General features: G+C 40.1%; 1 protein-coding gene across 5 annotated transcripts in view; it reads right to left on the bottom strand.

The window, feature by feature from the left end:
* DSE (dermatan sulfate epimerase) overlaps positions 1-13,769 on the bottom strand; it is a 67,035-nt gene that overhangs the window by 32,357 nt on the left and 20,909 nt on the right. For 3 of the 5 annotated variants that reach the window (XM_040979979.1, XM_040979977.1, XM_040979978.1), the window contains exon 2: positions 11,446-11,914. In XM_040979979.1, the coding sequence (XP_040835913.1) occupies positions 11,446-11,861 (416 nt within the window). In that variant the 5' untranslated portion in view covers positions 11,862-11,914. Of the gene's footprint in view, positions 1-11,445; positions 12,319-13,769 lie in introns of those variants that run through there. The other 2 variants (XM_040979976.1, XM_040979980.1) reach the window with 2 other exon arrangements.

The raw sequence follows: 13,769 nt of genomic DNA, 5'->3' as shown, positions 1-13,769 counted from the left end.
GAGAGGAAGAGTGACAGTGACAGCCAACAAGATATTAGATCCATTAATTCTCTCCCCAATGATCATAACAGACAGGGCAAAGCCAGGAGTCATCCAGGTCTTCTATGTGACAGCAGGCATTCAAGTATTTGAACCATCATCCACTGCTTTCCCAGCTTCATTAGCAGGAAACTGGACTGGAATAGGAGCAGCCAGGGCTCAAATCAGCACTCTAAACCTACGCCAGCATCACACAGCAGTTAAACCCACTGAGTGACAACACTAGCCCATTCTACATTTTCTATCATCAACAGAAATGATGAAGACAAGCTGGCTTTAAAAAGCTCACGGAAAGATAGTTTTTCACACATGTTAAGTCACCACTTGAGATGCTCACATCCCAAATGAGAATCCCATGGTTTGGGTTCCGATTCAGTCCTGATACAGCTTCCTGTTAACGCACACGCTGAGCGGCAGCAAGTACTTACGTCTCCACCACCTAAGCAGCACATCTGAATTGAGTTGCAGGCTCCCTCTTTTGGCCTAGTCCAGCTTCAGCTTTTCCAGGAATTTGCAGAGTAAACCAGCACATGTAAGATCTCTGGACCTTTGTTTTTTTTGTTCTCTCTATCTCTTTGTCTCTTACCACAACAAAATCATTATTTCAATAAATGCTCATGGAAAAAAATTGTGCATGGATTTTAAAAAATTGTGCAAAAACAATCTTATCTTAAATCCACCTTCCAGCAATATAGTATAACTCCAAGAGCTCTAATCTCACCAAGAGTACTCACTGTCGCTTGGACATCCCATCAAGGCAGTCCTTAATCCCCTTTGGTTCTCAGATAACAAGCCCGTGGTTTATCCCTGGCAACTACTACTACTATTCCAGTCCAGACTTTCATTGAAGAAACCCAAAAGGCCCAACTTGTCTTCCTAGTTTGAGCTCTGTAACCTTCCCAGATGTAACCAGATTCTTCTTAAGACACAAATCTGTCACCTGAGACACCAGCAGCCAGTTTGTCTCCTAATAAGAGAAAAGCCACTCCTGTACCTTGGGAGTGATTAAAACCACACTGCAGGTAAAATGCCCGCATCCCATACCAGAGTGCCAAGGCTTGCGCCTCGCTCCACTCAATCCCAACTTCCTACTAAGGCATACCCTTAAAACCAGCAGGTAATGACTCAAGAGAGTGGGGTTCCACCTGAGAGATGTGGATTGAACTCTGGCTGTTGGCCTTGGCTGGTCCAGGTATGCAGGTATTCTATGCAGGTATTTGGGAAGTGAAACAATAGATGCGAGCTATCTCTCCCTTTCTTTCCTTTTCTGTGTTTCTCCACACCCCCCCCCCCAAAAAAATTAATTCACTACTTGAAAAACTAAATAGGATCAGGCCTCAGTACCCAGCTGTCAGTTTGCAGGAAAAAAACCAATGGCTGCGTTATGCACTCAATCACAACCCTGAGTACAGAATTACAAACATCTACACTGTTCTGGAGGTCACAAATCCAGATTCTTCATAGATAAAGTATGAAGAGAACAAATTATGTGAACAAAATTGAAGATAGATAATAAATATGTCAACTTTTAAAAACTGAACAAGACTAAACTGCATTGCCAAGCATGGACACTCAGATGAACCAAAAAGAAACTGAGGACATGAAGATTCTAGAAGTCAGAGTAGTCTGTGCAGAGGGAGGGAGCTGTGGTTGGGAATGGCCAGTGGAGAGACTTGGAGGGTGACTGGCAAAGTTTTCTCGTTCTTGACCTGTGTTGTCATCACCAGGGGATTTGCTTTAAAATACTTTAATAAGTTACACATTTGTTTTCTTTCTGTTCTTTTACTTGACAACACATCCACACAGGCACATACAAATCTGATCATGCCACTGCCAGCTAAACACTTCAACAGCTTCATAGTCCTTGGAAGGAAATGTGTTAACTCCTTCCTGTGGTGGACTAGGTTGGCAATATACACCTCTCTACTCAAAGCCTCAAAGCTGCTGGTTTCCTCCCCACATTAAACTTACAGTTCCCCAAAAGCACTTGGGTCTTCAGGTCTTTGCACACCAGTTACTTCCCCTTGCAACAGTCAAACACAGCTCCCTCCCCAGTAGTTGGCTTTTTCCTTTTTCTTTAAATATTTTATCTACATACTGAAAAGCAGAGTTATAGAAAGAATCTTCCATCCTCTGGTTCATGCCCTAAATGGATACATCTGATGCTGCTGGTTCAAGCTAAAGCTAGGCACCGGAAACTTTGAGTTTGCCACACGGATAGCTAGGGCCCTGGCCCTTGGGTCATCTACTGCTGCTTTCCCAGGAGCTCCGGTAGGGAGCTGGATGAGAAGAGGAGCGGCTGGGACTCAAACCAGTGCTTATATGGAATGCCGGCATCACAAGCAGCAGCTCAGCCAGCAGCACAGCACCTGCCCCAGCTGATTCTTTTTTGCCTTTCAGGCCCCAGCAGGAAAGCCTTCCTCGATCCTCCAATGTTGAGTAAAATACCCTGTGTCTTCCCAACACCTGCTGTGCTCTCCAGTCACAGCACGTACCCTCTGCTTTACTATTATCTATGAGTTTGGATCATTTACAGACCATGAACTACTGGTAAGACAGATGCATAACTTGTCCTTAAATTTATGTATCCTCAATGCCTAGAATGGAATAAGTACATAATCTACTTCAGTGAAATGAGTATGTGCATATATTTATTAATAAATGAAAAATGCCTTATAAGCAGGCAAAATATAAGCAAAGCATGAAACACCTCATGCCAGCACTGCCTCATTAACCACTTAATTCTGCTAAGCAATACTATGAGAGAAATACCATATTTCTCTCATTTTACACATGAGGAAACTGTACCATGTGGATAACAGAGCTTGTAAATAGATAAGTGGATTAATACACATTCTGGATCCATAGTTCTTGCTCTGAATTTCAGTAAGGCATTCCTTCCCACTCCTCCTTGACACTACTACCACTTGTTTCAAAGACTGAAGCAGGGGGCTCCAGAGCGAACAGAATCAAACTCTAGGGTGGTTGTCTCACAGATAGCATATGAAGACATCACATACAAGTAAGATGGTAGATGCCAAAACTCTAGGGATCTGGTGGAGGAAACACCAGGTGCAGAAAGATTACCCCAAAGGGCAGGTAAAGGAGGACTCTGGTGAGGCATACACCAAGAGATCAAATCCTGACTCTTCCCCTTTTGGCCTCCATTAAGCCCAAAGACACAGTGTGTCTGTGGCTGCAGCAGGCAGACAGAAGGGCAGCTCCTCAGAGTAAAAGCAATGCCAAATAATTGTGAGCACTGGTAGTACACAGGGCACCAAATCAAATCCAGTCGCATACAGACACATCCAAGAATTCTGCTCTCTATAAGCTTAGATTTGATCAAAAATGATTCATTCATACAACCTAAGATATTATTTGTGGCAGGCATTCAGTATGCACAGAGAAGCTTTGAAACAACAGAATCACAAAACTCTGAGTGAATAAAGACTTGAAACCCTGCAAGCTCTGAATAAAACGGTAGTTACTAGCCAATCCTTTTCACCTCCTGCAGACATTTTTTTTCCTGAAGCATCTATGTAGAATCAAATAAATAAAAACAAATCCCTTAAAAATTTTCAAAAATTCAAGAGTCAACTAAACAGACTGCACAAAACTGTATACATTGCAGCCTTCACAAAATACCTTAAAGCTAGTATCTGGAGGCTATTATAACTACTTCATGCTCTTTTACATTTGAAATAGGTACAGAAGCGTTTGCAGTTTCAGTTAGTAGAAGCATCAGCATTTAGGCGAGTGGAGTCCAGCTGCACTCTAAGGATGCTCAGTGATGTGCACACCCCCCTGACTTTGCTCCTCCCTCAACTCCTCTTCACATGCTTCCTCCTGCCACAGGTCACCTGACCTTCATCCCTGCCCCATGACACTGGCGACAAACTGCTTATTAAACGGCTTCCAAGAACGCAATTCCAAATGGCCAAATTTCTAGCACACGTGTTCCAGTACATTTTAAAGACTCTGATTATTATAAAAAGACTTGCAGTCGTAAGTCATTTTACTCTTCTACAATTCAAGGATCTTAAGCTGGGTAAAAGGAGATGCTGTTCTTGTGGCCTCAGAATTAAAGGAATGAAGAAAAAAAAAAGAGAGAGAGGCAGAGAGAGAGAGTGAGGGGGGAGGGGTAAGAGAAAGGAAAAGCATGAATGGGAAATGACCAAGGGAAGGGGGGCTGGGCTTTCAGAAAGCACAGCATTTGTTTCCGTGAGTCAACTTTAATGGATTCCAGGTGCATTCTGGGCACAGCCTCCCAGCCTGCACCACTGTAAGGTCGTGCAGAGATGTGGCTCCACATTCTCAGGCACAGCGACATCACCCACCACTTCCCAACCCCCTACTTGGATCTTCAGCCTTCACTTGCAATTTAAAAAAGCAAGAAGCCTTCGAAACAGCTGCAGGGAACTGCATTTTGGAGCAGTCCTCCTGCCGCCAGCCGGTGGGGAAAAATTAGGCACACTACACAGCAAGAGGATTGGAGGGGCTCGCTTCAATATGCCAGAGGTGCTCCTTTTTTGCTGCTCCTATTTATTTAATTATTTTACTTTATTTTGCAAACACACCCTCAGTTGTCATCATCCACAGTCTGCAATCCACAGGCAAAGATTTCATACTAAGTCTTGTGAGAAAAAAAATAATACGCAATTACATCTCTGTCCAAAAGTTCAACTTTTCTTTGTTTCCCTCACCAGTTCTCCTGATTTCCTGTAGCTAGCTGGCTCCCATACAACAATGAAGTAATTTCTTTCCTCTGTGATTTATTTTCTGATGATAAGTAAGCAAAAGGACTACAAAGAAAGGGAGAAAAGGGTGATTCAAAACAAATATTTCTTCAAAACATGACTCTGGAGTGGCAGAGCAGTAAAGCAGAGTACTCTGCATCAAGAAACTTAAAAAGAAAAAAGTTGCCTGTACATGCTATTTCTGTAGAGCAGTAACAAACTTTTCAGTGAAACTGTGTGCCAGGCATCTAATACCCACAGCTTGACATGCATTATCTCATTTAATCCTTGGAATAACTTGGCATGAGAAGAATCATCCACATTTTACAAATGAAGAAAAGTCATTTACAGAGGTTAAGAAGGCTGCCAAAGGACACGTGGCTAATAAAATGGTAGGGCCCAGATGCCAGCAAAATGTGTCCCCAGATAACACTGTTAAACTAGCAAGGGATGGTGGCTGGGAGATGTAATTTAAGACAAAAGCCTGAGAAGCATGTTGCTCAGAAACACACATCAGACAATTCCATGCTGTCACCTAGGGCATGAACCAAAAAAATCCTCTTACAATCCTGTTTTAAATTTCTTTTGAATGTGTTCATCTCCCCGGTTACTAAGTGGAATATGGTGACTTTTACTGCATCATTCTTAAGTGATTCAGGATCTGTCAACTGTTTCAATAATTGTTATTTTTTCTTTTGTTTGTTTTAGTTCTAGAAGATCACTATAAGAACTTAATCTAATGTCAAGTTCATAACAACCTAATTACCAAGGACTTTGTTGAGATAAATGATATATAAGGGAGTTGCCTGATTGAAATACAGTCACTTCTAGATTAGGTTGGTTTGGTGGCTGGGACACAATAAAACACCCACGTGCTATATTAGGATCCTTGGTTCCATACCCGGCTCCACTCCTGACTTCAGCTTCCTGCTAATGCACTTTGGAAGACTGTGGTTACAATCATGTAATTGGATTTCTGATATCCACATGGGCGATCAGGTTTGATTTTCTAGCTCCTGCCCAAGAGTACCACGCCACTCACCTCTGTGGAGAGCAGGGTGCTGAAGCTGCTCCGGGATTGATAGGGACCATTGCAAGATGGTGGATGGCCCAGGGCCAGGAAGCGGAGTTGGTCTCACCAGCAGGTAAACAGGAAGTCACAGTGATAGGCTAATGCCCCCCACCCCTGCCAGATAGTGCCCACGGGGAGAAGTGATTGGTGGAGAATGATATAAAAGTAGCTGGTAAAAGCTAGGACGACGGACAGATAGACGGACGATGATGAGAAGACAGGACGACAACGGAAGAAGGACGGATGACAGAGGACTGGGGGACAACGAGGAGAAAGGCTGGGGAAAGAACCACTGACGAAACAGGAAGAACGGGGCAGCAGAGCGGGGAAGAACAGTTTAGATCCTTGGGTGGAAAAGTTAAGGCGTACAGGGAGGAAAAGCAGCAAAGAGGGATACAGACAGAAGCAGTAAAAGCAGTACAGACAGACGGGGACAAAATGGAGAAATGCAGCAGAAAGTATGGGAAGAAGAACGAGAAGATGGATGGCGGAATTAGGGCTAGAGAAGCAGCAGAGGAAAGCTTAGACTAACTGGGACAGGAGAGCAGAGATAAGGATTTAAATGCAGACACTTTTGGCAGTGAGAGGTCCGGTTGCCAGCTTTTCCCGGACCCTCAAGAGCGAGCCTCGTCATTTTAGTGTCGCCACTGCTAGGCACCGACGATACACCACACAGACACCACAAGGATCTTTATGAGCGGGTTGTGAGAATTATTCATAAAAAATCCAGGAGAGGGGCTGGCGTTATGGCAAAACGGATTAAGCCATCACCTACAGTGCTGGCAACCAAGTGCATGACAGTTGGAATCCCAGTCGCTGCACTTCCCATCCTGATAATGCATCTAAGAGTGCATCCCTCATCTGATAACGTGTCTGAGAATGCAGTGGAAGATGGATCAAGTCTCTGGGTCCCTCTAACTATATGGGAGACGTGGAAGAAGCTCCTGCTTCAACCTGGCCCAGTGCTGGCTGTTGCTGCCATTTGGGGAGGGAACCAGCAAATGGACAGCTCTCTTTCCCCTTTGTCATTCTGTTTCTCTCTATCTCTCCTTCTCTCTCTCTCACTTTCTCTCTCCCCTCTTTGTCATTCATTTTTCTGTCTGTATGTGTCTCTCTCTAATTCTGCCTTTCAAATAATAAAATAAAAAGATTTTTTAAAGATCCAAGAAAAACTCTTTCTGATAATTGGGCTGAAAGTAGCAGTTCTACAGAGTAACTGGTCTTGTAAATTCACGAGGATAGTAAACTCCCAAACTGACTAATCAATCCTACTTTCACTGAGCCACTTGCAGCCAGCCAGTGATGTGTAGATACATTTTAGCAAAGGTCTCATTCTTCATCCAGTAAACATTCCCAGTCATTCCCCCTTTTTTTTCTTGTTGTCAGCTATTCCTGATTTCAATCTCGTATTTAATGTTTCTTTCATCTTTCTCAGATAAAGTACAGTAGAAATAGTACAAGCAGGTAAATAAAAATATGAGGATATTTCAAAAAGTTTGTAGAAAGACAATAAAATATAATATGTAGTTTCTATAAAATGTGTGAAGGGCCCTTCATATAACATACATATTATGAAAATTTTAGGAAAAAAGATCTGTCAATTCCCCCACTCCCCCAAGCATTCTAAGAATCAGGTTTTTTTGAAAATACCGTTATACCCTTAACATTTCTACTAAGCACTGGGGTATTCCCTACATAGAAATCAAGACTTTGGAAGAAAAAAAAAATTCAATGGAGGATTGTTAGTTTTTTGGAATCCAACTGTCTCTGTTTTTAGTTTTTCAGGTCGTAAATGCAGAAAGCATTTATTTATCAATGAGGATAGTCCCATGTGCCAACTGGCATACACAGAACTACTGCAGTGACCATGTGGGATGTTACATAAAACAATTCTCTTTAAGCACAATAAGCTGTGTTATCAATTGTTACCAGCCCTAGATTCATGGTGTTGATTCACTAATCCTTCTAAAAGTGGCTGTATATTAAGTTCTAATCAAGTTGCTGTATACAACAGAGCCAACTATAACTGACTCTGTTAGGTTAAAATGATATGTTTCAAAGTTCAACTCTTAGAAAAAACAAAAATATGCTACTCTGAGTACCAGTGTGGGTGCATTAGAAGAAAGAAAAAGGACAAAGGAGAGAGCTTCTGCAAGAGGAGGTGGGCCCCTCTGAAAGGCAGATGACAGCAGATAGCTGCTTCATTTTCTGTGGTGCCCGAAGACACAAACAATTGCAATGCTTCCTGTTAGGTTTTAATTACCACCATCATCAGAACCAATCTATTCAGGTTTCCTTTCTACTATGTAGTATCCTACATGGCCTAGATAGACACCATTAAATGTTCAAAGTTTCCATTTAACTATTCTTCCACAAATGCCAAAGACTCAAATGATTCAGCAAATGTGAACTTTAAAGCTCTTTATTTACTAAACACTCAAATGAAATGACCCTCATTAATAAATCTGTATGCATGTACACTCATATGTACTTTTGTTTACCAGGCAAAAGACACTTTCCTCCAAGTCTTGCTCATTGGTGTTACCTTAAGACTCTTGTATACATAAAGAAAGGACCCAGGGGAGCCTTGCTGGAGTTTTGATGAAAACAAAGCCAAAAGGAAACTTTCACAAGTTAAACAGATGCTCTAGATTTAAGACCAGTTAAACAAAGATCAGTAAAATTTGCAAACAAATATTGTTTCCTTAGAGCCCAGCAACGTCAACTTACAAACCAGAGTCTAAGTACTGAGGAAGATAGCTGTGGCAGTCACGTCATGATTGTTACTCTCAGTATTATCGAAGGCTCATGATATAAAAGCAATTGTACTAAATACTTTATACTGATTAAATCAAATAATTCTCCTTATAACCCCATAATGGTGCTCCAATATTATTAGCACATATACATCAATCCTCAGAAAAATTAAGGAAGTAAATCTGAAGTAACAGACTTTAAGGACTAAGGAGACCTGGAAATCCAATGCAGCAGCAACTTCAGAGTTGCCTTTCCACCACACTAGAGTGCAGTACAATATTAATGTTTAAGTGATGAGTAAGAATTACATGTTTGCTGATTATTTATCTTGGTTAGAAAAAAAAAGAACAGAATTAATGCAATCCAGGGCTGGTGCAGTGCATAGCTCTCTTATCCTATGCCTGCAGTACCAGCATCCTATATAGGCATCAGTTCATGTCTCTGGTGCTTCACTTCCAAACCAAGCCTCTGCTTATAGCCTAGGAAAAGGTAGAGAAGGACAGCCCCTGCGCCCACAGGGATGACCCAGAAGAAGCCCCTGGCTCTTGGCTTTCCACCAGCTCAGGTCTGGCTGTTGCAGTCATGTGAGTAGATGGACTAGTGGAAGGAAGAACTCTCTTGTGTGTCTCCTTCTCTCTTTTAAATAAAATTAAATAAATCTTAAAAAAAACAATTATTGAAATCTTTACTCAATTACTCTCACCTTCAATTCTGAGCAGAGGAAATAGCTCCAGTTTAGGTTTCATAAAGCCAATGTCCACACCAGCTGCCCTGAACACTACAGAATTACCAGGCTATTTCTTCAGCTTTGAATCCCTAGGTTACAGGATCATACACAAGCAAATGCCCAATAAGCATTTGTTGGCTGATTGAATGAGCAAGTGAGTAATCAAAATGTAAACACTGGTTTACAAGAATGAAAATACTCTTCAAGGCAAATGGCAGGTATACTCACTCTGATTAAAGGCCATAATGTTAATAATATCTCTTTCGTAAATAAAGGTCAACTTTTCTTTCTGAAATCAAACATATGCAAACAATGTCCTAAAAGTACGACAACACTCAAGATGTACTTCTCTGTAAACAGTGAGGACATATAATTTAAACAGAGTAAGAGAACTGTAAGAACATTTGATCAAGTTGTCAAAATTGATCTTGTAGAAATCTAAGTTTACAAGCCTAGGAACTGAATACAGTCATATTCACAAAGTAAATTTTCATCAGAGGCCCACATGAGTCTGTAACTCCCTCATCTTTGTAATAAATATTTTAATATATAAATATATATATAAGTAAATCTTCAGTAAATTTATTTTAATAGCATACCCTTAAAAAAAGTACCCACAAGATCACTTCTGGAACTAAACATTAGATGTAATAAAGTCTCAATTTCTAAGTCTCAGCTATCCAGCTCTATTGCACAGAACTACTAAGTCATACACTGGTTTTTGAGTTTTTGCATGGAATAGAGTTAGACATAATTTCACCAAAACTACCGTGATCCTAATCCTTTAGAAAATTCCTAGACAGCACCCATAGTTAGTAAATCTGAACTTGTAGGAACTAGGAGAAAACAAATTTTTTGAAGTAGGATTAAAAAAATAATGTATCATTATCATTTTAACCTATTAACACAAAGGTCAAGCTAGTTATGGTAATACTTGATAAAATAATCATGTACTCCTGCTATCAGATGAGTTTTCACATCTTTCACTTGCTTTCTTGGTGTCAGAAAGAGAGGAAGATCAGTTAGTATGAATCAAAGTCAGAAACTGCTACACACAATATATATGGATAAGCTTTGAAATAAACAAAAAAGGGTTTTTTTTTTTTAACCTAAAGTATTGCAAGTTTCAAAATTACTTTACACTTTAAAACAAGACTACAATAAAAGCTAATACAGATTTAATGACAACACTTTCACAGTCTTTCATATTAAGATATTCCAGAAATTTATCAGGAAGTTTGTAAACTACCTTCCTTACCTCTGTGACATATAAGATGCAATTCATCACAGCATTAAATGCATTCAATGACACTTCTAATCATTTAAAAACGAGCTTTCCCCGTCCATAACTATAAGCTTGCATACTTTCAAGAGCATTTCATACCACTTGCGTATTTTTCTAGTGCAACTGAACGTGAATGCTTATTAATACACAGTTTAAATAAAAAATACTGGCTGAATCCTTACAGAAATAAATTCGCCCCTTGTCTTCTGGGAAGTAAATAAAAATACTTATTCTAAACAAAATAAAATTAAAGCAAATATAGAGTGAAAAGACACGAAGTGTGTTCTTAAATCATGAACTTAAAGCAAATTATTACACACTTAGAATTTCTCACATTACACAGATATAGCTTCTGGTTATTTCATAGGATATTACTTATAAGTGAACAGTTGATTCCATCACATTGACTTTTAGCTCCTTATTGTCATAAAATAAATCTTAATTGGCTGAAAATTATTGCTGACAAAAAGTTTTCAATCTAACAGGTGGTGACAATGTTCAACAACAAGAAAGAATCCTCAACAATTAGGATAATGATTGAAGCTATTTACCCAATTCAGCAAATTATCCCCCCAACTTCATTTAAATATTTTCTTTAGATTGCATTTAAATATTTTCTTTCTAACTAAGTAGGGAAAGTACTAGGTATTTTCAAACCAAGAGCTATTCATCAGGGATTGGCTACACACATAATGCATAACCTCTCCATCATATAAAATAGTATGTAGAAATCTAGCCTCAGGAATTTCATCTGCACATGGATTCATTTCTTGAATTCGCACCATAAATGCACATTTAACACAGTAAGAAGAAAAAGACAAAAATCTACCAACTAGGCTGCGCTGCCATCCTCTCCATGTAGTCCTTGGCCATGTCTCGGGCTTCGACGTTCTCAGGATAGAGCACACAGTACATCGCCAAAGCACCCAAGTTGTTTCCATAAATTTCATTCCAGCGAGCACTGTATTCCTTGGGATCCCAGGGAGGCAGGTACTCCAGTGGGCTGGACAGCATAGTGTGCACAGCCTCCGTGATTCGGGCTGCAATGTGCTCATGCGTGCTGGCTGCCTTCAGTTGCAGCTGCACCACCTCTGACCTGGAGAAGTACAACATGGGATGACTGTCGTAATTGGCATTGGTGAAGGGAATCATGACTTCTGGGTTCTCGTCAGTAACATAGGCTGACACAAAGCCAAGCAAATATATGAAAAACACACTGGGAGCCCCCCGTGTGTGAGTCCTCATCGTGGCATCAGATCTCCAAATCTCCAAGGCAGCCAAACCATCTTCGAAATATCCTACATGAGATGAAGGAAGAAAAACACACGTCAGCCAAAGGTCCATCATGTCAACGGAAATATATGCTAGATAGGACCTCACAATCCAGGGAAAGTACTAGCATTGAGAAAGAAAGTCTATACATGTCAATTTTGAAAACACACAAAAAGATTTAAGCTAGGAAGAAACTTATTTAAAATTTCCAAGATCTGATTCTGTAGAAAGAAATATAACATATCAGAATTGTATTTGTTAAGGAAGATAGAACCCAAGACACTGGAAAACAAAAAAAAAAAATATGTACAAGCAGGGAAGAAAAAGAATCCTTGGAATTTTTCTCACATAATACGCAAAAAGTTCAGGTTTTATATAGATAGATATAATATTATTATTATATATTATAATATATATATATTTAGACATTAACAAATAAACCACAATAACCAAAGGCTTGTGGTGAATCTGGGAATCTTGGTAGACATTAACAAAAAAAACCAGAAATCCTGTATTTCTTAATCCAGCTTCCTGCACTGTAATTTCTCTTTTCTTCCTACATTTTCCATTCTGAACCAAGGGTTCAAGACATCTGTGAGAATGTAAACAGATAAAGTATTATGAATAAGGCTAACTATCCTTCTTCTGGGGGAAGATAGTAGAGACAGGGCAGACAAATGCAGGGTAAACATCTGCCAAGCATGTCCGCTCATGAGGCTGATGTCAGCCAGCATGCAGAGGAGACCCAACACAGGGCTTCTGGCACTGGAAACTGACATGCCCTCCATCAGAAAGTAAAATCCCAGAAAGTGAAGGCTCAACTTACAGCTGTGCATTTTCCCCTTAACTATTTGAAACTACTGTCTACGTTTTCATTTTGCATGTGGGATTTCAGTGTCATTCAGTAAGTCGGAAATTTAAAACTCGGCTCACATATTTTCTTAACTACTTGACTTTCTTAAAAGCCCTTTTCTTCAGTGTTAGATTTGTGCACCGGTTAAAAGAACATTGTTCAAATGTAAACACACACGCACATGAAAAAAGAGAGAGAACAGGGGGGAAAAAAAACAAAAAAACCTCTCAGCCTGGTCCATGTCCCACATCTGGGATAAAGCAGGCACAAAATCCCCCAGAGGAAAGTCAGGGAATTCTTAAAATTCTTAAGAGGGGAAAGGTTATAGAAAGCAGACCAGAAAAAGACAGTTTTATGTAAATAATGAACAGTGGTTTTCAATTATTAAAGGGAGAAACCGATGGTGAAAAATCAACCTCCCAAGCTGAACACAAACTATTTTTCCAAGGAAAAAAAATGCCTCATAACTTTCAAAAGAGAGAAGACTAAGAACTTTCTACAGACTGAATACCAATCCACATCTCCAGGAGAGAAGAAAAGATGGCATTGCTTGTAGATGATACCCTCTTTTGCAAATGAGATTGAGATCATAGAGTGTATATGTGAAGTTCAAAGGTAGTGGTTTCATAAAACCTTTCAGATTTATTCCAGAAACAGAATTTGTTCTGAATAAAAAGTCAATACAGCCATGCTAATTAAAACACATAAAATAGAAATAACTCTTGGACTCAGCCTGTATTATGTCTAGCACCCAAAGCTTCAAGACGACTGGTTGGATCCGTCAAGGTCAAAGACCCAGCCAAAAGAAACAGTCTTCTGAGGTTATGCCTGAGTAGGGGTGTGGTCTCTGGCAATACAGAGACAGGGCCGAGTCTGAAGTAATGCTCAGACCCCTTAGGAGTTTTCCTCTTTCCTTTCAGAGAGCAATATGGCTAACAATTAAATAACAATCAAAAGCCTCAGACTGGATGTTGTTAATGATGCAATCAATGTGCCAGGGGTGTTAGGCATACAGGGTAATTAGAGAC

The sequence above is a fragment of the Ochotona curzoniae genome, unplaced genomic scaffold (assembly GCF_017591425.1).
Source record: "Ochotona curzoniae isolate NIBS_2020 unplaced genomic scaffold, NIBS_Ocur_1.0 contig_3368, whole genome shotgun sequence".
Classification (NCBI taxonomy): Eukaryota; Metazoa; Chordata; class Mammalia; order Lagomorpha; family Ochotonidae; genus Ochotona; species Ochotona curzoniae.
Note: the sequence above shows the minus strand (reverse complement) of the source record. Positions and strands in the feature narration are given on the sequence as shown.